The 27,464-nt window shown below is 37.0% G+C and overlaps 1 protein-coding gene across 1 annotated transcript in view; it reads left to right on the top strand.

The window, feature by feature from the left end:
- The window catches only part of LOC150089320 (sodium channel protein para-like), a 2,114,826-nt gene extending 2,091,567 nt beyond the window's left edge, over window positions 1–23,259 (top strand). The window contains exon 33 of the mRNA XM_090389008.1: window positions 19,771–23,259. Coding sequence (XP_090245134.1) covers window positions 19,771–20,822 — 1,052 coding nt within the window. The 3' untranslated portion in view covers window positions 20,823–23,259. The remainder of the gene's footprint in view (window positions 1–19,770) is intronic.
- The last annotated feature ends 4,205 nt before the right edge of the window (window positions 23,260–27,464 follow it).

The following is a 27,464-nucleotide window of genomic DNA, read 5'->3' on the forward strand; positions in this document are numbered from 1 at the left end:
CAAGAAACCTATAGGGAAAAAGAAATCCAAAGAAGAAAAAATTAGTCAAGAAACACTTGTCATGATGAACCGAAGACGACAAATGAAAAGCAAGAAAAACACTGACAGGGAGAAAATTGAGTATACTGAGTTATGCAAAGCCATTAGAAAGAGACTCAGAGAGGACATAAGAAGATTTAACACAAGAAAAGTAGAACAAGCATTAAGGGAAAACAAAGGATTTAAATCAGCAGCCATGAGCAGTAATACAGAAAGACAAATGATACTGAAACTGAAGAATAGCGATGGTGTACTTATAAACAGCAGAGAAGGCATAATTCAAATAGCAGAATACTACTATAGAGAATTATACAAGGAGCAGGGGAATGATGCCAGCAGTGGGGAAGATGGATTACAAAGTAGCAACACATACGACATACCCAATATTCTTCCTGATGAGGTAGAACATGCATTGAAGAAAATGAAGAATCAGAAAGCCCCGGGGGAAGATGAAGTTACTGTAGAGTTGTTAAAATTGGGAGGAAGAGACATAACACAAAAACTGGCAAGGCTCTTCACAAAGTGCATTAGAAAAGGTGTGACGCCTAAGCAGTGGAATAATGCAATCATAGTTTTGCTGCATAAAAAAGGAGATAAATCAGAAATTGGAAATTATAGACCAATTAGCTTGTTATCCCACATCTACAAGTTGTTCACAAGGGTCATTACTAACAGATTAGAAAGAATACTGGATGAGAATCAACCGAAAGAGCAAGCTGGCTTTAGGACAGGATTCTCAACTATGGATCACCTTCATGTAATATCACAGCTAATGGAGAAAGCAAATGAATATAAAACACCATTATGCCTGGCATTTGTGGATTATGAAAAGGCATTTGACTCCATACAGCATAAGGCAATGTTTCGGGCACTGGAAAGACAAGGCATTGATACCCCATATATTATGATTTTGAAGAAAATATACGAGAGTGCTACCTCCTTTATTAGACTAGACAAAGACAGTTGGAAATTTAAAATTGATAAAGGAGTTCGACAAGGAGACACAATATCTCCTAAGCTGTTTACTGCTGCCCTTGAGGAAGCTTTCAGAAGATTAGACTGGTCGCAGAAAGGAGTCAATGTGAACGGAGAGTACCTAAACCATTTGCGATTTGCAGATGACATTGTGGTCATAAGCCATGATCCCAAAGAATTAGAGGAAAATCTTAATCAGTTATGCACAGCTAGTAAGGATTTTGGACTAAAGATGAATATGGCTAAAACAAAAGTAATGATGAACAAGTATGCCACAGAAAGAGACATAATGATTGAAGGAGCAGTAATTGAAAAGGTGGAGTCATATACATATCTGGGACAAGTTATTAGCTGTAATAATGATAAATGGCTGGAAGTCAAGAGAAGAATAAATTTTGGATGGATAGTATTCAGGAAATATAGTCACATACTGAAGAGCAATATCCCAGTTTGTCTGAAACGTAAAATAATGGACCAATGTATACTCCCCACCATGACTTATGGAAGTGAAACTTGGGCACTCACCAAAAGAATGGAAGAGAAGCTGAGAACCACACAGCGAAGAATGGAACGAATCATATTGGGAATAAGACTGTTAGATAAGAAGAGAAACACATGGATTAGGCAACAAACTCAAGTAAAGGACATTCTTATCAAAACTAAAGAACTAAAATGGTCTTGGGCAGGACACATAGCTCGAAGACACGATGACAGATGGACTAAGAAAATAACAGAATGGTATCCAAGAGGAGCTAGAAGAAAACCTGGAAGACAAAGGCGGAGATGGATAGATGAAATTCATGAGTTTGTGGGTAGTAAATGGATGTCCAGTGCTCAAAACAGAAGCAACTGGAAAGTTGCTGGAGAGGCCTTCATCCTGCAGTGGATTGAAAATGGCTGATGATGATGATGAAGGAGGTAATTATTCCCTTGTATAAGGCAATGGTTAAGCCACATCTTGAGTACTGTATACAGGTCTGGAGGCCTGTATACAGGCCTCCAGACCTGTATATGAGAAATGAAATGAGGCCTAGAGGCCTCATTTCAAGAAGGATGTAGAGCTGCTGGAACGGGTACAGAGAAGGGCAACAAGATTAGTGATTGGAACAAAGGGTTGCTCTTACGAAGAAAGGCTTAAGTTTTGCAAATTACAGAGTCTGGAGACTAGGCACCGCCGAGGTGATCTGATAGAGGTGTATAAGGCTTTGAATGGTTTGAGCATGCTCAATGCCAATGGGATTCTTCATCTTGCTCAGAATAATCAGCTCAGAGGGCATAAATTCAAATCGAGGAAGGACGGATGTCAGACAGATGTGCGGAAATTTGCCTTTGGCCAGCGGGTTGGTTGTTTGGTGGAACCGACTTCCATCACTTGTTGTTAAAGTTGATAGCCTAAACAAATTTAAGGCTCAACTGGACAGGTATTTCGAGCGAACGGAGGGGTGAAATGGGAGTGGTGTGTTTCGTTTTTTTTTTTTTTTTTTTTTTTTCTGGCTGATGCTGAATAAGCTTGCTTTCTTGCATCATATGCCTCTACTAATGCTAATGCTAAAAACCTCTATCAGGCTTCTGGATTCCATTCAGAAGAGGGTAGTTAGGTTAATTAATGACTCATCTCTAACAGAGTCTCTCCACTCTCTGTGTCATAGACTGCTTCTGCTGCATGCCTTTTCTACGGATACTTCCATGTGCACTGTTCTTCTGAATTGGCTTCTATAATTCCCACTTTCTCTTTCAAAACAGTCCGAACACATGCCACTACTAGCCAATGTCCATTTACTGTCCAATTTCAAATTCACAAAATTAACGTTTCATCTTCCTCATTTATTCATTCAACTGCTGTTTTCTGGAACAACCTTCCTTCATATGTATTTCCTGAAAATTAAAGTCTACAGAAGTTCAAGTCTAAAGTCAACAAATATCTTCTTTCGTCTTCTCAACCTCAAACCCATGCACGGTAAAGTACTGTAGGTTCTAATACCTCTCGTGTTTGGGGGTTTCATAAAAAATATATATATATATATATATATATATATTACACAAGGTTATCATTAATATATTAGCATTAGCATTAGCATTAGTAGAGGCATTTGATGCAAGAAAGCAAGCTTATGCAACATCAGCCAAAAAAAAAAAAAAAAAAAAAACCACTTCCACTTCACCCCTCTGTTCATTCAAAATACCTGTCCAGCTGAGCCTTAAACTTATTTAGGCTATCAACCTCCACCACAAGGGATGGAAGTCTGTTCCACCAACAAACCACCCGCTGGCTAAAGGCAAATTTCCGCACGTCTATCCTACATCTGTCTTTCCTCAATTTGAATTTATGCCCTCTCAGGTGATTTTTCTGAGCTAGAGGAAGAATCCCATCAGCATTGAGCATGCTTAAACCATTCAAGGCTTTATACACCTCTATCAGATCACCTCGCTGGTGCCTAGTCTCCAGACACTGTAATTTGCAAAACTTAAGCCTTTCTTCGTAAGAGCACCCCTTTGTTCCATTCACTAATCTTGTTGCCCTTCTCTGTACTCGTTCCAGCAGCTCTACATCCTTCTTGAAATGAGGCCTCCAGACCTGTATACAGTACTCTAGGTGTGGCCTGACCATTGCCTTATACAAGGGAATAATCACCTCCTTATCCCTGCTGGAAAAATTCCTGTATATCATTGACAATACTCCATGAGCTACTCTTGCAGCCCGTCTGCACTGCTCAGAGAACTTCATATCTGCCTGCACAACCACCCCCAAGTCCCTTTCATTCTCTACCACTGTCAGTGTTGTACCACAGAGTTGATACGTTGCTCTGGGGTTGCTGTTTCCCATGTGTAGTACTTTACATTTGTCAATGTTAAACTTCATTTGCCACCTCTCAGCCCATCTGCTCAACCTTTCCAGATCCTGTTGCAGCAGCCTAGTGTCAGTAGTGTCCTTGACAACCCTGCCAACCTTTGTATCGTCTGCAAACTTGGACATTAAGCCCGATATACCATCATCAATATCATTTATAAATACAGAAAACAATAATGGACCCAACACTGAGCCCTGAGGGACTCCACTAATAACATCAGTCCACGATGAGCAGTGTCCATTGATTACCACTCTCTGTCTTCTCCTCCTCAACCACCCCTTTATCCATAGCAGCAATTTGCCTCCAATGTCACACTGCTCCAATTTGTGTAGCAGTCTTCCATGTGCAACAGTATCAAAAGCCTTTCTAAGATCCAAGTATATAATATCAAAGTTATTCCCTGCATCCAGTTCTTTTGTGACTGCATCATAGTATCCAATCAAGTTGGTCAGGCAAGACTTCCCCTTAACAAAACCATGCTGTGTCCGAGCTATAACTGAAGTCTTGTCTAAATGATCCTGCAGTGCTTCTTTAACTAGTGCCTCCATTAATTTTCCTGGAACAGAAGTTAAACTCACAGGTCTATAATTACTTGTGTCAGCCTTTGATCCTCCTTTGTGAATTGGGGTCAAAACATTTGCACATTTCCAGTCTATGGGTACCTCCCCTGAGTCCAAGGAAGCTCTCATAATTATGGCTAAGGGTTTGCTTACTTCCTTTGCTGCCTCCTTTAATATAACTGGATAGATCCCATCCGCCCCGGGTGCCATTCTTGTGTTTATCTTCAACAGTTTCTCCTCCACTTTACTCCCAGTTATTTCAAGATTCTGTAGCTTACTGCTAGAGTTGAATACACCTGTGGCATTCCCCTCGCTGAATAACTCCTCATGTGTGAATGTCGATGCAAAATATTCATTTAGTTTGTTAGCTACCTGAGCAGGATCATCAACACTTGACCCATCAATATCAAGTGGAACAATCTGATTCATCCCCTTCCTTCTAGAGTTTACATAAGTAAAGAACTCTTTGCTGTTTTTCTTTGCATCCCTTGCCAAGGATTTCTCGTAATCTGCCTTCGCCTGCCTAACCTCCTTTGTAACTTGGTTGCATATCAACTTGTATCTATCATAGGCTTCTGTGTCATGTGTTAATTTGTATGTATCCCATGCATTTTTCTTCTCTGCCATATGCCTCATTAGTTCATCTGACATCCATTTTGGCCTAAACCTTGAACAATATTTCTTAGTTGGCATGTAAAGCCTAGTAGCTTCCAAGATAAGTTCTTTGAATGCTTCCCATTTTGAATTTGCTGTTGGTAACATCATCAGTTGGTCCCACTGTATAGAATTTAAATACTGTCTCAGTCCATCGTAGTCGCCTTTATGGAAGCAATAACCCTTCCCTTTACCCCTAATGGTAGTTACCTCTTTGAGTAAATCCCACTTCAGTACACTGTGATCACTGCCACCTAGTGGTTCATTTATCTGCAGATTCTTAATGCATGAAGAATCACTGCTGATAATCAAATCAAGAGTATTACTCCCTCTAGTTGCCTCCCGAACATGCTGATGTAGAAAACAATCATCCAATAAATCCACAAAAGACCTGCTAGTGTGTGAGTAACCAGCCCCCAAAATCCAGTCAATATCTGGGAAATTAAAATCTCCCATTATAAGACACTCTGATTTACTGGCCCACTCTATTTCCCTGTACAGTTCCTTATTATACTCATCAGAGTCATTAGGCCTATAGCACACTCCTACTCTCAATTTTGATCTCCCAATGTTTATGTCACACCAAACTGACTCCACACTGCACTGTCCAGCGATGTCGACTGGCTTCACTTCCTTGGTTTTTATGTGTTTCTTAACTAATAGCATAACACCTCCCCCTTCCTATCCTGTCTATCCTTTCTGTAGACGTTGTACTCCCCAAATTGCAGTTCCGCATCCCTTATATCTGTGTGACACCACGTCTCTGATATCCCAACAATATCTGCCTTCGATGTTTTGAGCAATACCTCAAATTCATCAAATTTATTTACTAAACTCCTAGCATTGGTGTACACACAAGTATATCTGCACCTGTTTCTATTCTTAGCTACCCTAACACAACCCATGTGTTTACTTGTACCGCAATGGCTCCCAGCAGTCTCTGAAATACCATGCATCTTGTTTTTCAGGCTTCTGCTCATTCTAATAGAAGCAGTGCAAGAATCTCTTTCACCTCTGCCAGTGGCTACTGTCAATCTATTGGTCTTTGTCTCCCCCCCAAGCTAGCAGTTTTCCGACCCACCTAACACTGCCTCGATAGCATCAGCAAATATTCTTGCACCCTTTCTATTTAAGTGTATCCCATCCCTGTAGAAGCAATCTCTCCTGTTAACAAGTACAGTCCAGGCTGAAAAAAAATTCTACCCCTTGAGCCTTGCACAATCTTTCCAGGGCCGAATTGATCGACAAGGCTCTCATCATATACTCCCTCCTATCATGTCTGGGCAGAATTGCAGACACTTTCAAATTCAACCCTAATTCTCGGCTTTTGTTCAACAGTGACCTGTACTTGTTAAGTAATTCTGCCGGTCTCCTACTCTTAATATTATTAGTGCCAACGTGTACAACTATATCACCTTTTGTGCCCTTTTTTTTTTTTTTTTTTGTTGGCTGATGTTGCATAAGCTTGCTTTCTTGCATCAAATGCCTCTACTAATGCTAATGCTAATGCTAATATAATAATATTTAATACACCCTTCAAAATATAAAAGGTATAGCACATATGAAAAACAAATAACACTGAATCAAACAATATATTTTGCTACATATTTAATGATTAATTTGTTATTACATATTCTCAATTTACTTGGTCATCCTTTGTTTTTGATGACCACCTTGCATTAGTAAAGCATGCTACAAATCTGTTATTCAACGTCATTAAAAAATTTGTCTTCCACAAATTTTCAATGAGAAAATACAAGGTGAATATATATGGGGGAAATGTTTTAAATGTGAATCAGTGTTGTTGTTTATTTTTAATGTGTGCTATCCATGTGTGTTGTTCATTTTATATTTTGAAAAATTTATTAAATATCATTATATTTCAATAATATTTTTGTGAACATCAATTCATAATATCTGGAATAAATATAAATTTTACAGTTACGTATAACATCATATATTTATTCTGAACAAAAAATATATATTAATAGTAAATCTTTTTTAAGGCAGTACATTACTTATGAACAAGATAGTAAATGTTTTTAAATATTAAATATTAAAATTATTGTAAAATTATTATCAACAATCAAAAAACAGAGGCCAGCCACACCATAACTCTTACCCTCCCATACCACTCAGGCTTCAGTAAGTTGCATAAAGAGAATCAGCAAAAAACTCAATGTCAAGATACATGTTAAGAATGAATGCAAACTAGAGAACAACTTAGCTCTATGGATAGACTTTCTGCTTAGAAATCAAAGGTGCAGTATAAAAAAAAAATCACTGGCAATTCAGTAGGTCCTACATAAAACATATATAGAGAAAAATAAAGACAAAATGGAGGAGGACACACATGATACTGAACATAGCATCATCGGAGCTATTGGTGTACAATATGACTGGACTGAAAACCACACCTTGAGTTTAGTAACAACTACTAACTTAGTGAAAGAAAATTATAAAATAAAAAAATAGATGCCGACTGGTTGTGCCATTTGTTCAGACTAGTTTTGTAGAGCATTGAAGCATGTGCCAATTCAGAAAAACTGTACTCATGGAAGCATCTATAGAAAAGGCATGCAGCAAAAACTGAACATCTGTGAGACAGAGTAAAGAGACTTTCATTGATTTCATAAGAGACTGGTCATTAATTCCCCTGACTGCTCTCTATGTCCATAAGGTAAAGATAGGTTTTGGGGGCACCACCACAGTTGTGGTAACAATATTCCAGTAACAGTAGATTTGGGATTTGTACAGAATGAATAGTAATAGTATTTGCCATATATTGCAAGGAATCCACAGGCTTTTGCAGCACTGAAAAAAAAAATTCAAGTAGATTAAAAAATTCAAATTATATGCTTCCCTCCTCACACAGGTAAATATCCAGTAAACATATGAATTTATTCAAACTGTCAGTGTCAACTCTCATGAGGGTAACTTGTTCCAGCAATCAACGGCTTGTAGGCTAAAAGAAAACTTCCTACAATCTAATCTAAACCTTAAGCTCTATAATTTGTATATATGACCCCTAGTTCTGGAATTGTTTAGAATACAGCGTATAGTGTTAATTATACTCCAGCTTTGAGAGTTCCTCCCAACTCCGCATCAGGCAATGTGATGATTACAAAACTTTGCAAAGGCCAGATTTATTATTATTATTAGCCATATGGTGCAAAGAAGCCTGCACCATATGGCTAATAATAGCCAAAAAAAAAATTCTGAATTGCCCCGAGAGAGAGTGTCAGAAGTAGAAAGGAATCACCAAGAAAGAGAAGAATGATAATATCCAGCTCAGGACCCTGGTTGTGCCAAGCCCATACTTGGCACACCCAGGGTCCTGAGCTGGATATCATCATTCTTTGTAGGTTAGTGAATGTTCATGTAGTATTAGTGCGGGGTTGTGTTCATCTAGCCTCTTACCCTACAGGCCCGTGTTTTCACATAAAAACCTCTAGTTTACCGTTGAGTGCCATGAGGAGGCGGGCCAGGCAGTGGGGAGTATGAAAGCCATGGCGGGATGAATCCTGTGTTAGCCAAGGCTACAGACAAGGAAGAGCCCAATTCATTCTTTGTAGGTTAGTGAATGTTCATGTAGTATTAGTGTGGGGTTGTGTGGTTGTGTTCATCTAGCCTCTTACCCTACAGGCCCGTGTTTTCACATAAAAACCTCTAGTTTACCGTTGAGTGCCATGAGGAGGCGGGCCAGGCAGTGGGGTGTATGAAAGCCATGGCGGGATGAACCCTGTGTTAGCCAAGGCTACAGACAAGGAAGAGCCCAATAAAAAAAATAAATAAATAAAAAATGAAAGGTTGAAGATAATAGTAGGAAATGGGTGGGGGTTAAAGTGGTAGAAGGAAATAGGGGGAGCAGTAGTAAAGGTGCCCTCTTGGTTGAAAGGGAGACAGAGGCGGGTCCCCCCCCCGGGGCAAATGCCCATCCTGCCCAGAGGGTGGGAATTGACAGATGGCAGTGGGTAGTCCCCCTTCCCTTCAGGCAAAGGGGACTACCCAGATTGGGGAGAGGGATGGGGTAGTGAGAACAACCAACCCAGGTGGTAGGAATGAAGGATCATAGGGAAAGGGTCCCTATGTTGGAGCACCTGTGTTGGCGTATGCATTATTGTTGTTAGTATATAGTTGAGATTGTGTTAGTATTTGTAATAATATATTATTTAACTGTGTTCTTGTAGCCAATTTCGTTCATTCCTTCACTCACTACCATTTACCATAACGCTCATTCACTCTCTCTTGCTCCCTTGCTGGGTAACTCTCTTTCACCAGAACTAATATTCATTCCTTTTTACCACAATTCCTATTTCACTCTATCATTCAGTGCTCAGCTCATTCACTCAGTCTTTCACACTCTTTCATTTTTTCCTTTCATTCTACATTGCATACCCCCCTCGTTGCTAGCTTACTAATATTTTTCAGCAAGCAGCTTCCCTAGCTGGCTGCACATCTCTCTTCCCTGAATGATCACTTAGTAGGTGTGAGAGACTCTGGGTCCCTGCACAGGGACCTGGAGTGCTCCTCGGGGAGGGATAAACTTCAGTCAATTCAGTTTTGTCGAGTCAGGTATCTGTCAGGAAATAGTAGGAAATGTCAGGGAACTGGATATAGCTATTTGTTTATATAATTGTTTCGAGTGTTATAATTGTTTAGAATAGTGAGAATTCCACCTTCATTTGTTTTAATAATGCCTCTCAGAGCAGTATAAACCTCAATCAGGTCACCTCTGAGGTGCCTGGTTGCCAAGCTTTGTAGCCCGCATAACTGGAGTCTTTCCTCATGCGGTTGGCTTTGTGCCTATTTCACCATTCGAGTTGCCAGATCTTTTTTATATGATCTCCATATAAAAAACAGTATTCCAAATGTGGTGTTACAATTGCATTATACAGTGGGATTATGATCTTCCTTTAGAAAAAAAAAAAAAAAACTCCAAAGTGGTGGGGGTAAAATTTTTTGGATAGAGAGGAAGCATCTGGTTTTATGGAAGTGGTAGTTTGAATATATTTATGCAGTATGTTTTAATTAGTGTGGGAATATGTTTTATTGTGTGTGTGTGAGAGAGAGAGAGAGAGAGAGAGAGAGAGAGAGAGAGAGAGAGAGAGATAACAATTTATATTCCAAGTTTGGGATATAAAACAAGCCTGTTTTATGATTTTTCCCAGCTTTCTGAACAGTACACATACCCTGTTTTGTAAGCCAACTGTGCTCTTTAATATTAATGCATGATTGACAATTGCAAAGTAAGCTCTCCTTAACTGTTTTGGATACCTTTAATGCTATATATGCTTGCTTTTTTACTTGCAAAAATATTAAAAATTTATACGGTAAGTAATTAACCGTATAAATTACTCGTCACTAAATTACTCTCATCAACCGGTGAAAGTTCACCGGTTGATGAGAGTCATGTACCACCTAGTAACTCACAGCAAACTTTACTGTAAGTGTAGTGGCACAATCAGACTACTTTACTGTAAGTGTAGTGGCACAATCAGACTACTTTACTGTAAGTGTTTATTGGTACAATCAGAGCCAACATGGGCCCTTGGACGAACAGTCTCGGCGTACATAAAAGTTTCAGGCCTGAGACAGCTCATCCACCTGTAGCTTTGTCTCACCCTCCATGCATCATGCATTTTTCCTCTCTAATACTAAGATCATCAGTTCCTCTGACATCTAATTTTGGTTAAACCTGAAACAATATGTCTCAGTTGGTATAGCATGCTTAGTAGTATCTTTGATCACCTCACTGAATACTTCCCATTTTTCATTTAAATTTTTTACATCAGTTGGTACTATTGAAAAGAATTTAAAAAATCTCTGAGCACATTATAATTACCTTTTTCCATTTACCTGTGATATAACTGCCACTTAAAATATCCTTTACTTGAAGATTCTTAATACATGATTTTGTTAGGAAGCAGTTGTTTCATTCTTGGGTTGCCAAGTTTAGAGTCCACATGTCTGTATGTGAAGTTGGCTGAGGCATTTAATGCCTTAAAGGTGTAACTAAATAAAATAATGCGGATATCTTTTTTTTTATTATTTTTCTTGTAGAAATTATTCTTGTAGAGTACATTTGCTTAAATTAAGGAGGGATAGTTGTATACACTGGCTATAATAAAATTCTTTGATCAAAAGATCTTTCAGTGTAAGAACAAACTACTTTTTTATTTATTTACTTTTTAGGACTGATGCCAAATAAGCCCAGTTTCCTTGCAACAGTTTTCTTTCAACAGTCGTCTTGGGGACACTCTGAGACAGAAATTGGTTCCTGCCAAATATAGAGATCAACATTTGGTCTTTAAAGGCTTGGACCTATGCTAATATAATTTTAATATAGTGTCATCTGAATCCACTATTTAAAACCTACTGGTCTCTCAGACAATGGGTGAGCTCTTTTAGCAAACATATACTAACTGTGAATAATGTACTGAGTCCAAGTGAGCAGCTTGGACTCAATACATTATTCACATTGGAGAACTTCCAATTAAACATAAGTATGCATACTGAGCTGTGTTTACCAATGCAGCAAATTAGCAAAACGTTGCTTGGTTATAACCTTTGCTGATTTTAATGTAACCATTGAAATAATTTCATAACTGTATATTGGTCGCCTCAATAATAAATGGGTACATTATCATTTTAAAGGCAAGCTATTAGCCATATATTAACAAAATTACAAATACATATTTAAAATACTACAGACCATTTCCCACGATATGAATCGTAAAAATCACACTAAAGAAACCATTTTAAAATAAGAAGAATGTGGTGTATATATCTATTTATTTAACATGGGGTTGGTAATTTCTCATACCTAACAAAAATAATTTATCTAGAAACTTTTAAACTTGAATGATGTCTTCACAGTGTATGCTAGCAGAGGCATCAAAATATAAAAATGAATTATTTTGAATTAATCTTTTATGTCAAATAAACTGTCGAAATTAAATCTTTTTTATACTTAGTTATTCCATGTTGAATTCCTCTGATTCCGCTTATTCCTCTGATGTCAGAACAATTTGTATTTCACTCTAGTGGTTTAATATTTTCACAAAATATTGAAAATAACAATATATAATTCTTTCCCACTTTTAGAAAAAATGTTTGTCAAATATAACATCTAATATTAGTTGTTTGAACAGATTGCTAAAAACACTATGAATATAAGAAAAAGCCCAATGCAAAACTGTGGAATTTTTCTTCTGTAACTAGCAAGACAAGACTGGTAGAGGGCATACAAAATACCTTTTCTATGATTGGTGATGAAAAGTACGGCCAATAACCTTGAGAGTAAATGTCACACTGAAAAAACCCCATTTTAATTAGCATACCTAGTTAAGTGGCATAAAAATCCATCTTTTGTGAAATAGATATGTACAAATAATATGTTTGTAAAAAAAAAAAAAAAAAAAAAAGTGTATCCTTAAAAACGTTGTCCGCATCCTCCCTGAAAACAACAAGAAAAAAAATCATCACTTTACATAAGACATAAGATAGGCACAGACAGGGGTAAGAATTATTATGACAGGGGCAGTTTTCCAGCAAGCATTCACACTTCAGGTAAGGACACTCTGTGACTGCTGACATCAAATGGCAAAGAAAGGTTGAGGAAGGTACCGACACCAAAAAAAAGGATTGGGGAGGAAAATGACCTGAATACCACATGTTTGCAAAAATTTCAAAGGTGGTGAAAGAAAGGGTTGTGGACTTGTGTTTCAGTCAAACAGCAAGAAATAGGAAAAGAGTGAAAGGCAGTCATAGAGCCTTTTTCTGTTCTGCTTTAAAGTACAGGATGTCAGAGTCGTAGAGCTTTTCTTAAACTTTCCACAGGGTTTCGTGAACCAGACGGGTAGGTTGAGAAACACTGATCAACATGATTTCCTCTTATCATTGGTTGAATTACTGTATCAAACCTTTGATCCTAATGATTGGTTAGATCATGTCACTGAAATTACTCTTATAGGATGAAATTCTTTATTCCTTGTTTCATCCTAAAATCTCATCCTTTAACAGAATCTTGATTTTTGAATAAAATGTGTTAATGATGTTCAAGATAAGAATGTAGAATGTTGCAATTTGTTTTTTTCAAACTTCCAGCTTCATTCTTACCTTCAACTAAAGCTCACAAAAACTGTAAAGCAGTTATTAATCAATTGAAAAACCCGATTTTGAATGAGCTAAGAGTAGAAAACTTGCTTATTGACATACGGTAATCAAGCCTTCCAAACATTGGTCATTGGCCACATCTTCTGTTCATCTATACTTCCACTTCTGTTAGAACATGATGGCTGTATGTATCTTCAGCTAAAAATAAAGAATTTAGATAAAGAAAAGCAGGATGCTAAAAAACCTTCACATATCATCTGTCCATGCTCTCCAATAATTTGTGTAGTACTACCTTGAATAAATTCAAGGACTAGACAAATCCTCAACAACAGGTGAAAGTTTGTTCGAACAGTCAACTACTGACTGACTGAAGGGAAACTTCTGTTCATCTACCGTGCAAACATCGTTTCTCGATTTAAATTTATACCCCCCCCCCCAAATGTAGACTTAGCAAGATGAAGAATGCCATTATCACTGTGCTTGCTCAATCCATTCAGTGCCTCAAACACCTCAGAAAACTTCACAGTTGCCTAGTCTCCAGACGCTGCAATTTGCAGAATACTTATTCTTGGGAACAAAACAATGATATATCCTTTTGTTCCATTCATTACCTCATTGACCCTTCTCTGCACCCATTCCAACAGATCTACATCCTTCTTAAAATGCCACCCAGACCTGTATACAGTATTCAAGACTCAACCTAAATATTGTATTGTATAATGGAATAATTACCTCCTTTTTCCTGCTAGCAAAACTCCTGTATATCATTGACAGAACCCATTAAGCTGTCCTGGCAGCCTGTCTGTACTGATCAGAGAACTTGATATCAGACTGCACAATTACCACCAGGTCCTTTTCATTTTCCACTACCCTGAGTGTGATACCACACAGTTTATATGTTAACTTGGAATTACTGCTTCCCATATGTAATACCTTGCATTTGTCAATGTTAAAGTTCAACTGCCATCTGCCTAAATTTTTTAGATCTTGTTGCAGAAGCTTACCCTGATTGTTGTCAAGAACCACCCTGCCAACATATGACCATTAATAACCACTATCTGTGTTCTCCCACTCAACCATTCCTTTATCCAGAACATTAACTTGCCATTAAATCACACTGCTCCAATTTGTACTGCAATCTTTTATGTGCAACAGTATCAAAATCTTTCCTGAAATCCAAAGTATATGATGTCAAAAAAATTTTGCATTCAATTCCTTTGTCACTGCATCATAGTATCCAATCAAAATGGTCAAACAAGATCCCTCCCCCTTACTGAACCCATTTTGTGACTGAACTATAACTGCACTCTTGTATAGATGGTCCTGCATTACTTCTTTAACTAGTGACTTCATTATTTTCCCTGGAACAGAAATTAGGCTAACTAACAGGTCTATAATTACTCATGTCACCTTTTGATCTCCCTTTGTGAATTGGGGATAAATTCACACATCTCTAGTCCACAGAGACCTCTCCCGAATCCAAAGATGCTCTCATAATTACGGCCAACGGTTTTCTACCTCCTTTGCTGCCTCCATTAATATAACTGGATAGATCCCATCCACCCCAGATACCTTTTTTTATGTTTAACTTGACAATTTCTCTTCCTCTGGCTGAAAGAAAATTACAAATTACTCCATTGCTCTAGCTAAACAAATTTCCAGACATCTGTTCTGCAATCATCCAGTTTCAATTTATATCTCCTTGTGTGTGGTTTCTGAGAAATAGTAAACATTACACTATGAGCATTTACTTTTCTCAGGCCATTTAAATCCTTAAACACTTCAAATCAGACTTCTCCAAGTCTTCAACAATTTCTCCTCCACTTTCCTCTCAGTTATTACAAAATCATTTAGCTCCCTGTTAGAGTTTAATAAAATTCTTGCATCCACTTCCCTAAAGAATTCCTCATGTTGTGAATGTAGATGCAAAATACCTCTTTAGTTTTTCAGAAACCTGGGCAGGATCATCTACAGTTAAACCACTGATATTAAGTGGACCAATGTGTAAAGTCTTTGTCATAAGTGAAGAAGTCTTGGCTGTTTTTCTTTGCCAAAGATTTCTCTAATCTGCCTTGACTTGCCTAACCTCCTTTGTGACTTGGTTGCAGACTAATTTATATCTACCACAGGCTTTTTTTTCACCTGATAATGTATATGCATCTCAAGCATTTTTTCTCCTCTGCCATGTGTCTCATTAGATCACCTGACATCCATTTACATCTAGGCCTTGAACATTATTTCTTAGTTGGTATGAAAAGCCTACTAGCTTTGATGATTATTTCTCTGAATGCTTCCCATTAGAATTTGTTGTTGGTAACATCATCAACCCCAGGGGCTTATATCTGGTGAGTATGGGCTTGGCACACCCAGGGCCCTGAGCTGGATATTATCATTCTTCTCTTTCATGGTGATTCTCTTCTACTTCTGACTCTCTCTCTCTCTCTCTCTCTCTCTCTCTCTCTCTCTCTCTCTCTCTCTCTCTCTCTCTCTCTCTCTCTCAGGGTAATTCAGAATTTTTTTTTTTTTTTTTTGGCTGGTGCAGCATAAGCCTCAGCTTCCTTGCATCATATAGCTAATAATAATAATAATAATGAAAATAATAATCATTAGTTGGGCCCACTATGTACAATTTAAAAACTGTCTGAGACCATTGTAGTCTCCTTTACAAAAGCAAAGACCCTTGATGGTAGTTACATCTTTAAGTAAATTCCACCTCAGTACACTGCCACCACTGTGATCACTGCTAATAATCAGATCAAGAACTGATTAAATAGAAAGGGTGCAAGAATATTTGCTGATGCTATCGAGGCAGTGTTAGGTGGGTCGGAAAACTGCTAGCTTGGGGGAAGACAAAGACCAATAGATTGACAGTAGCCACTCGCAGAGGTGAAAGAGATTCTTGCACTGCTTCTATTAGAATGAGCAGAAGCCTGAAAAACAAGATGCATGGTATTTCAGAGACTGCTGGGAGCCATTGCGGTACAAGTAAACACATGGGTTGTGTTAGGGTAGCTAAGAATAGAAACAGGTGCAGGTATACTTGCGTGTACACCAATGCTAGGAGTTTAGTAAATAAATTTGATGAATTTGAGGTATTACTCAAAACATCAAAGGCAGATATTGTTGGGATATCAGAGACGTGGTGTCACACAGATATAAGGGATGCAGAACTGGAATTTGGGGAGTACAACGTCTACAGAAAGGATAGACAGGATAGGAAGGGGGGGTGGGGTTATGCTATTAGTTAAGAAACACATAAAAACCAAGGAAGTGAAGCCAGTCGACATCGCTGGACAGTGCAGTGTTGAGTCAGTTTGGTGTGACATAAGCATTGGGAGATCAAAATTGAGAGTAGGAGTGTGCTATAGGCCTAAAGACTCTAATGGGTATAATAAGAAACTGTACAGGGAAATAGAGTGGGCCAGTAAATCAGAGAGTCTTATAATGGGAGATTTTCATTTCCCAGATATTGACTGGAATTTGGGGACTGGTCACTCACACACTAGCAAGGCTTTTGTGGATTTATTGGATGATTGTTTTCTACATCAGCATGTTCGGGAGGCAACTAGAGAGAGTAATACTCTTGATTTGATTATCAGCAGTGATTCTTCATGCATTAAGAATCTGCAGATAAATGAACCACTAGGTGGCAGTGATCACAGTGTGCTGAAGTGGGATTTACTCAAAGAGGTAACTACCATTAGGGGTAAAGGGAAGGGTTATTGCTTCCGTAAAGGCGACTACAATGGACTGAGACAGTATTTAAATTCTATACAGTGAGACCAACTGATGATGTTACCAACAACAAATGCAAAATGAAAAGCATTCAAAGAACTTATCTTGGAAGCTACTAGGCTTTACATACCAACTAAGAAATATTGTTCAAGGTTTAGGCCAAAATGGATGTCAGATGAACTAATGAGGCATATGGCAGAGAAGAAAAATGCATGGGATACTTACAAATTAACACATGACACAGAAGCCTATGATAGATACAAGTTGATATGCAACTAAGTTACAAAGGAGGTTAGGCAGGCGAAGGCAGATTACGAGAAATCCTTGGCAAGGGATGCAAAGAAAAACAGCAAAGAGTTCTTTACTTATGTAAACTCTAGAAGGAAGGGGATGAATCAGATTGGTCCACTTGATATTGATGGGTCAACTGTTGATGATCCTGCTCAGGTAGCTAACAAACTAAATGAATATTTTGCATCGACATTCACACATGAGGAGTTATTCAGCGAGGGGAATGCCACAGGTGTATTCAACTCTAGCAGTAAGCTACAGAATCTTGAAATAACTGGGAGTAAAGTGGAGGAGAAACTGTTGAAGATAAACACAAGAAAGGCACCCGGGGTGGATGGGATCTATCCAGTTATATTAAAGGAGGCAGCAAAGGAAGTAAGCAAACCCTTAGCCATAATTATGAGAGCTTCCTTGGACTCAGGGGAGGTACCCATAGACTGGAAATGTGCAAATGTGACCCCAATTCACAAAGGAGGATCAAAGGCTGACACAAGTAATTATAGACCTGTGAGCTTAACTTCTGTTCCAGGAAAATTAATGGAGGCACTGGTTAGAGAAGCACTGCAGGATCATTTAGACAAGACTTCAGTTATAGCTCGGACACAGCATGGTTTTGTTAAGGGGAAGTCTTGCCTGACCAACTTGATTGGATACTATGATGCAGTCACAAAAGAACTGGATGCAGGGAATAGCTTTGATATTATATACTTGGATCTTAGAAAGGCTTTTGATACTGTTGCACATGGAAGACTGCTACACAAATTGGAGCAGTGTGACATTGGAGGCAAATTGCTGCTATGGATAAAGGGGTGGTTGAGGGGGAGAAGACAGAGAGTGGTAATCAATGGACACTGCTCATCGTGGACTAATGTTATTAGTGGAGTCCCTCAGGGCTCAGTGTTGGGTCCATTATTGTTTTCTGTATTTATAAATGATATTGATGATGGTATATCAAGCTTAATGTCCAAGTTTACAGACGATACAAAGGTTGGCAGGGTTGTCAAGGACACTACTGACACTATGCTGCTGCAACAGGATCTGGAAAGGTTGAGCAGATGGGCTGAGAGGTGGCAAATGAAGTTTAACATTGACAAATGTAAAGTACTACACATGGGAAACAGCAACCCCAGAGCAACGTATCAACTCTGTGGTACTACACTGACAGTGGTAGAGAATGAAAGGGACTTGGGGGTGGTTGTGCAGGCAGATATGAAGTTCTCTGAGCAGTGCAGACGGGCTGCAAGAGTAGCTCATGGAGTATTGTCAATGATATACAGGAATTTTTCCAGCAGGGATAAGGAGGTGATTATTCCCTTGTATAAGGCAATGGTCAGGCCACACCTAGAGTACTGTATACAGGTCTGGAGGCCTCATTTCAAGAAGGATGTAGAGCTGCTGGAACGAGTACAGAGAAGGGCAACAAGATTAGTGAATGGAACAAAGGGGTGCTCTTACGAAGAAAGGCTTAAGTTTTGCAAATTACAGTGTCTGGAGACTAGGCACCAGCGAGGTGATCTGATAGAGGTGTATAAAGCCTTGAATGGTTTGAGCATGCTCAATGCTGATGGGATTCTTCCTCTAGCTCAGAATAATCACCTGAGAGGGCATAAATTCAAATTGAGGAAAGACAGATGTAGGATAGACGTGCGGAAATTTGCCTTTAGCCAGCGGGTGGTTGGTTGGTGGAACAGACTTCCATCCCTTGTAGTGGAGGTTGATAGCCTAAATAAGTTTAAGGCTCAGCTGGACAGGTATTTTGAACAAACAGAGGGGTGAAGTGGAAGTGGTTTTTTTTTTTTTTTTGGCTGATGCTGCATAAGCTTGCTTTCTTGCATCAAATGCCTCTACTAATGCTAATGCTAAAAAAAAAAAAGCATATTACTCCCTCTTATTGCCTATCTAAAATGCTGCTGTAGAAAACAGTCATCCAATAAATCCACAAACATCTTGCTAGTGTTTGAGTAACCAACCCACAAGTTCCAGTCAATATTTGGAAAGTTAAAATCTCCCATTATAAGATGTTGTTAGCTTATATTTAAACTTCATCTTGTTTGAAAGTAAAAAATAGTAGCTGGCAGAGAACAAATTATTATAGCAAAGAAGAATAAAGTAGAATTATTATATTGACATAACAGCACTGGACAACAGAAAGCCATCCTACATCCTGTGATTATTTAGCCTAAAGACAAGTTATTCTGGTCCTATACATATCAATCCTGGAGATCAAGCAACATATACAGAATATAAAACTACATTAGGAAAAAAAAAAACATACATATACATTCTAGGCAGAAAAGGAATTGGTAACTACCTCCTCTTTTCAGCCCAAAACTTAAATTTGAAAATTCTATTAAAAACTTTCAAGAAATTCCTTTTTTTGCTTTGGTTAAAATTTCCACTAGGTTATTTTGTTTGACTTGAAAGATATGTTTTAATTACAGTCACATAATTTTTCTAAATACTATAATTAATGTCAAATGTTGCTGTTGAATAAACTTTTATTTTTTCTGATTTATTATTAGTGTCTTACATATTTTTTACTTTTACAGGTGTGGTGCTCAAAGACTTGATAGCTAAGTACTTTGTGTCACCCACGCTACTCCGAGTAGTCCGTGTGGTAAAAGTAGGCCGTGTGCTCAGGTTGGTCAAAGGAGCCCGTGGAATACGTACTTTGCTCTTTGCACTTGCCATGTCCTTGCCTGCTCTTTTCAACATTTGCCTTCTTCTCTTTTTGGTCATGTTTATATATGCCATTTTTGGGATGTCCTTCTTCATGACTGTAAAGCACCGTTATGGCATTGATGAAAACTTTAACTTTGAAACATTTGGACAATCCATGATTCTTTTATTTCAAATGTCTACATCAGCAGGATGGGATAGTGTCTTAGCCGGTATCATGGATGAAACAGACTGTGATGCACCTAGTGATGAATATGAAGGAAACTGTGGTAGTCGAGGTATTGCTGTAGCATACCTTGTGTCCTACTTAATTGTTAGTTTTTTGATCATAATCAATATGTACATAGCTGTCATCTTAGAAAATTATAGTCAAGCAACAGAAGATGTACAAGAAGGCTTGACTGCAGATGATTATGATATGTATTATGAAATTTGGCAGAGATTTGATCCTGATGGTACACAGTTTGTCAGCTATGAAATACTACCAGATTTCTTGGATACATTAGAAGAGCCTCTGCAGATTTCAAAGCCTAATAAGTACAAAATCATCTCAATGGATATTCCAATTTGCAAAGGAGATCTCATTTATTGTGTTGATGTTTTGGATGCCCTAACAAAGGATTTCTTTGCCAGGAAAGGACATGTCATTGAAGAAACAGCAGAAATTGCTGATGTTGTCCCTAACAAAGAACGTGAAGGTTATGAACCAATTAGCAGCACTTTATGGCGGCAGCGAGAAGAATATTGTGCTCGTGTGATCCAACAAGCATGGCGCCGTTACAAAGGACAAAACACCTCAGAACCTAAGCAACAACAAACTGCTATTGTAATTGAAAGTGATGGCCATGTTACCAAAAATGGTCACAAAGTTGTGATCCATTCCAGGTCCCCAAGTGTAACCAGTCGTTCCACGGATGTGTGATATTCATGAAGGGGGGTGGGGGGAAAGAATCAGGGCCATGTACAGCAAAGAACCAGCTGTGCTCTCTGCATAAAGGTGGGCTGATGAGAGTGAGCTGACAATATCTGCATGGAGTATATTTTTTATATTCTTTATGCAGGGGTTGTGTACCAGTCTGCTTGCAACACATGTACTTAGTTAACAAAAACCAATGTTTTCCATTGTTATTTTTCTAATAATAATAATTGGTTGACTTTATTGTCTATTTTACACTGACTGTAAATATGCAAAAACTGTATGGCTAATAGCCAAACTATTAGTTGCCATGTTAGAAAAAAAAAAAATTACGAGTATGTAGTATGCATTTGATTAGTTTACCTTCTGATGGCATCCTAAACTCATCAGAAGAAACATGTGGGTTCATTTATTTTAGTCAAAGAATTACAATGCCCTTTCATCTTCTCTTTTTTGAAGATGACCTGTTATTGCTGTTGTTTAGTTTGTTGCAGTGTGTTGGGAGTAAGAATGAACTGTATTAATAATACTATCCTGTTAAACTCTGTTGCTTGTTAAAGACAACGATTTGTTGAGCCTGATAGGCATTGCAGAAGAGCAACCTTTACGCTTCCAAAAAAAAAAAAAAAAAAAAAAAAAAAAATCCTGTTGAATTTTTTTCTCCTAATGGAGAAATCACTTACTACTGACCTCAAAGGCTGAAAACTCAGCAGCCTGTGTGATCTTAGGTTCAGGGATAGCTAGGCAGGAATGCTATTATGTTGCTTTGGATACAAATTAGGAGTTGGTTGGTTATCTACCTTGACCACCAATTACTGCTTAGTAAACTACATTTTTAATTTATGAAGGAACTTTTACTGATGCCCTACGTGGTAACAAATCATCAGTCCAACCTGTGTATGGTTACAATGGGCATGACTATAAAGCTAGATATCAAAGGGTAGGGAAGAGTAAAACTTTTATGACTTCTCTTTTAGGAACAAAAGACTGGTGACCCTATGCAAATGGGAAGGCCAAATCATTTGGCTTTGTCAGAATATGAAAATGACAAGCAATTTTAATGAGGGAGGGAAGGGGCAAAATAAGTTGAAAGAGGAGGGGAAGGGACTAAACACTTTGTGATACAAAAATTTATCACTCAACTTTCTGAGTTGTCTATTTTCCCTTAACAGGATCTAAAAAAAAGTAAGCTGTTGGTAGTTACACATGCGGTATGTTCTAACAATTGGTGCTTTAAAGTGAACTTGAATGATTTTTCAAAAGAATTTTTAAAATTGGGGATTTTAGGGATTTAAATAAATGCCAATGTATTTCTTATATACTGCTTACATTTGCACACTCTAACTCCAGGTATATGACACTTGAGTCCCTTGCCCCTTCACAGTGAATAAGTACAGAAAAACTTAACTGTGTGATGAAGTTATAACATAAGGACCAGGATAAGACATGGAGTGCAAAGCATCAGCCACCCACAGCAGAGAGTATTGTACCTGAAGAATCTCTGCAGAATCTTAAGAGGTTTTATTTATATCATGTGCCTTTCTGCATTGTTACTGTTGTCACAGAGAAGCATGATTATGCATCATAGTACAGCTACACACTCCAGCCAGCTTACTACAAAAACAGCTGGTTTTAAATCTTATCCTAGCACACTGAAAATTTTATCCTGATTTATAATCTATTAACTTTAGAGAAAATTATTATTATTGTTGTTGTTGTTATTATTATTATTATTATTATTATTATTATTATTTTCATTTAAATGTTCTGGCCAAGTTCTATATTGGCTCAATAAGCCACTTAAATGCACACTGCTTGATGTGAAGAGTCAACTTGTGCAAATAGTTTTTCTCTATATCACTATGCATAAAAATTTCCTTTTGGCACAGTTTAATACACAGATTCTGTATAAAGCCAAGCATCAGCATCCCCTATTTTTATTACAGGAATTACTGAAATGCCTTTTGTTATCAAACTTATTTGTGGAAAACAAAACTATCACTCCATGTAAAGTTGCAAATTCTAGCATAAATTCTTGCCTGTTACATATAGCAGGAGCTAGTGTTAGGATTAATACCTGAATCCAAATAGTAAATTAGTTGCCTCTGATGTAGGCCCTCTAGCATTAAATAAAAGTTTTATTAGCTTTGAAAAAAATCCAACCACCAGATGAGATGCTGTGAACAAGAATGTGATGTACTCCTCCATCCTATCCTAGTTAAAACTTGCGTTTAAGCAGCCTGAACTCCAAATCTATTACTATCAACTTGGCTCCATGATTGCCAAGTTTCTAATGGATGATTCTGCAATGTTGAAGAATGCTTCAAGAATCTCGACTCGCCATTTCCATCTTAACACCAAGTTTCAATCATTTTCTCAATTACGCCTTTTCAGCTTGTACTTACTTTGTAAGATGTTTTGAATTTCACAGTTTGTACCATACTGCCTGTAAATACATCATTGAATAAATTTTTGATAATTTATCACAACGAACCAATGCTCAAGCAAGGAAGTATTGTAGTGTGCATTTTCTGCCTTCTGTGATAAATAATTTCTTTCATTACATAGTGATGCATAGTGATTTTGTTCATGTCATCTAACATCATAAAACACACAAATCACATAGAGAGAGAGAGAGAGAGAGAGAGAGAGAGAGAGAGTGTGTATGTTGGGGAAGGAGAGAGAGAGAGAGAGAGAAAAAAAAATAAAAGCAGACAGTTACCAAATTGTCTAATATACAGCACATTTTTATCATAAATACTTTATACATTTTAAGTTGCTTAACTTTTCTTTTTATTATTATTACTACTACTACTACTACTACTAGCCACACGGTGCAAGGAAGCCCGAGGCTCATGCTGCACCAGCCAAAAAAAACTCCCAATTTACCCCGAGAGAGAGGAATCACCAAGAAAGAGAAGAATGATAATATCCAGCTCAGGACCCTGGGAGTGCCAAGCCCACCATATCCACCAGGCGTGAGCCCCTGGGGTTTGGATGTATTTTTATATATCTGGCAATTTCAAATAAAAGAAATAAATAATTTTTGTATTTAAAAAATATTGGTCCACAAAAAATGCCACACCTGGACTTTTTTTTACTAATAAATAAAATATTAAGTATTCAAAACAAATACATTTATAATTGCTTGGTGTTGCAAATATATCTCTGGCACACTCCTGTACAATGAAGCGAGCATAAAGTGATAACATATAATTCAGCATAGTCATCAGTCTAAACAAGAAAACAACGTAATTTGGCTGTTTACATGTACTGCAACTTCTATTAGATTGATGCTTTAACAATCCTCATTTCACATCCTGATGAAATTATTTCAAATACTCAGTACTGCTAGTCCCTTTCAAGTAGTATGGACAACTTCTCTGATTATCCAGTATACTTCTGCCTTGATAAATCTATGAATATAAGAAAACTAGAAAGGAAAAGTAGAGCCTGCTATGGAGTCTGTATATTCAATATATATGATAACATAAGAAATTTGCAGTTCACATCGGAGGACCACATAGAGCAAATGTATATAAAAGATGCATTAAATGGTCAGTCTTTTTCAAGTATGTGGTGATCATTTTATAAAAGAACTGAAAATGCAAATAACTTTGAGTAAAAGAGTGCTATACCATGAAATTTACAAGTATCATTCTTTATTCTGTGCATGGTGTCACCACTATTGACGACATGTAAAAATACAAATGTATAGCATAACTAGTATATGAACATGGTGTTCGTGTTCATGGTAGAATGTTACCTCAAAACAGAATCATTTAAGTCTACTCAACATGCTTGTTTTAGACAATTTCAATGTTTTAAAGTGCCATCAGAATGTTTGGGGAAACTGGAAATGTGAATGTTGAGTGATGTTCACACATCAGCTGTTATGAATGAAGAACATTTATCATAGGCTAGGGAGAGCCTGGCAGCAAGTCCATATAAGTCATTGTAGAAGCTTCTGCAACAAAAGTGCTAAGTGACAACTGTCTTATGACAGTTGTCACTTAGCAGTGAGAAAAATAAAAACTGTTTCTGCATAAAGTGTATGTCATGCAGGAAAATTTACTTCCAGATAGTGAAAAATGAAAATGTTACTGCGGATGATAACAGGAAAAGGCAGATGAAGTACCTCAGATAGTCTGTGAATACACGGGTCTATGGCCAAACTATCTCTCTCTCTCTCTTGTTTGGAGAACACATAATTTCTAAAAGGTTATCAACTACCAACCACACTGGCTAGGTTTGTGACCAAATTCAAATTTTATAAATAGAAAAGTCTTTTCTATTTATAAAATCTATTAAAGTTGACAGTTTATCACCTTTTTATTGGAGGTAAATTTATTCAATAGAAAGAAAAGTGTTTGTTCAATAAAAAGAACAACCCCTTTTCATTTTAACTTTATGGATACATGTAAAAAAAAAAAAGCATACACAATTTAGAGAATGTTAAAATTAACTGTTAGTTAATTTTAACTGCTATACAGTAAAATAAATGTTTATTTTACTGTATAGCAGTAAAATAAACATTTAGTAAACTCTGCCTAGAGTTCACTCTAGGCTGAGTTTACAGAAATGATGCTATTGCACTAACTTGTACATAAGTTATAAAATAAATATATTATTAGGAGCAACAAATGATGCAAGGAAGCAAGTTTATAGAGAATCAGCCAAAAAAAAAAAAAAAAAAAAAAGTACCAACTTCATCTGCCCAATAATTTTTCTAATCCTTCCTTAAATTTATTCAAACTACATATTTCCACAATGCCAGAGAGTAACTGACTGTTGGAAATTTGTTCCAACAGTCAATTATTTTCTGGCTAAAAGCAAATTATCATACATCTGTCCATCCAGCTATCCTTTTTTCCAATTATATTTCAATATACCATGGGCTCACAAGTGAACTCTCCTGTCTCTCATACACCTATGCAATTTAAATAGCACTAAAATGTCAATGTTTTTCTATTCTGTGCAGAAAAGAGTAATGCTTCTAAGTTAAATGCAGAACTTTGAATTGGCATCCAAATAGTGTGGGATTGTTATAAGAAAATAAGTAAATTTTTAAAATTTGTTTCATCATCATCTTATGAAACTTCTGAAAGGTACACCTTGATCTTCGGTTTGAGTGGTTCCAGCAGAATTGTATAAAAAGCTGTGATAAATTCAGGTCCCCTGATTTAGAGAAAGAATTGAAGTTTTCTGCTTCACAAAGCTGACTAATGAATTTCAAATAATGGCATGGATTCAGGTTGCTTGAAGTCCAAGGAGAAAATTTAAGTGAAGAACCAACCAGCAGTCACATTATCTACTGCAGACTTTCAATGCATAAAGAAATGGCATAATATGACCCACAAACAAATTTATACTGCCAATGAGTGTGGCTTATTTTGGAAAGTGCTTCCTGAAAAACCATGTGTTGCAAAAAATAAAAAAACAGCTCCAAACAATAAGTCAAATAAATAAACAATAACAATAATGATATATGCAAACAGCACCAGGCATTCATAAAAAGCTGGTCATCGTTTGGTAAGCATAAAAGCCCAGATCTTTCAAAGGAATGAATGGATATTATATTTTTATTAGCCAGCTTTTTTTTTAATAAATTTTTGCTATCAATCCACACTTATTAAATCTAGAGGAGTTCCTGCAAAAACCATTCTCCTGCTAGATAATGGATAAATATTAATGCTTTAAAAGCCTTCAAATATAAGTTCCTTATACAAGCCATTGATTAAGATGATATGGAAAGAGAATCTACTACTGAAAGCTGCCTTTAGATAGTGAAAAGCGTTTCCAGTTTCCAAAATGTGGCTGAACAAATCTTTATTAGAAGTCTGCAAGTTTGATGTTGATTGAGAACAGGGAAGACCCCAAACCAGAGATGACAATGTAATTGTGACCTTGGTTAAAAATTCTAAGGATAGTGACAACAATGATGCAGAGCATATGCACCCATGAAAAAAATAATAATAATGAATAAATCGCTGCAACTCAAGCTTCCGAAGCAATAGACCTTCTTTCATTCTTAGAAATGTAAGCTAAATGAATTCCTGACATTTTATATATAGAGAAAATCAGAGCCATATACATGAAAACAATTTCAACAGAAAAAAACAAAAGCATTTATGAGATTATTTCATTAAGTTAATTTTATCTTTTTTTTTTCCTTGCTTTAAAACATAAAATTAGGTTACATATATATAGATAAATTTCTCTTGTAGGTTAAGTGTATTTATAGAAAGTGTATTTATTTTAACAACAAATTTTACATTTCTGTGAACTGATTAACTTCTTTTGCAGTTAGTTATAATAGTTGTACTGCATAAAAATTGTGAATATATATATATATATATATAGTGAAAAAAAAAAAAAAAAATATATATATATATATATATGTGTTTTTTTTTTTTTTATTAACTGACATCCCACTCCCCATCATTATCACAGACAATCAAGGTTTCACTATATTTTGCTTATTATGCTATTCATTTTAGTATTTAAAAATTATCTCATGAAGTTCATGAAATAATTTTTAAACCTTCAAACAGCATATTGTTGGTCATTTTAATATGCTTCCTCCCAAGGTAGATGAGCTAGATAAATTCAAATTGCTATTTAATAGCATCAGAGCTTATCACTCAT

This window comes from Mastigoproctus giganteus, chromosome 2 (assembly GCF_048544385.1).
Source record: "Mastigoproctus giganteus isolate SK-2022 chromosome 2, ASM4854438v1, whole genome shotgun sequence".
NCBI classification, from domain to species: domain Eukaryota; kingdom Metazoa; phylum Arthropoda; class Arachnida; order Uropygi; family Thelyphonidae; genus Mastigoproctus; species Mastigoproctus giganteus.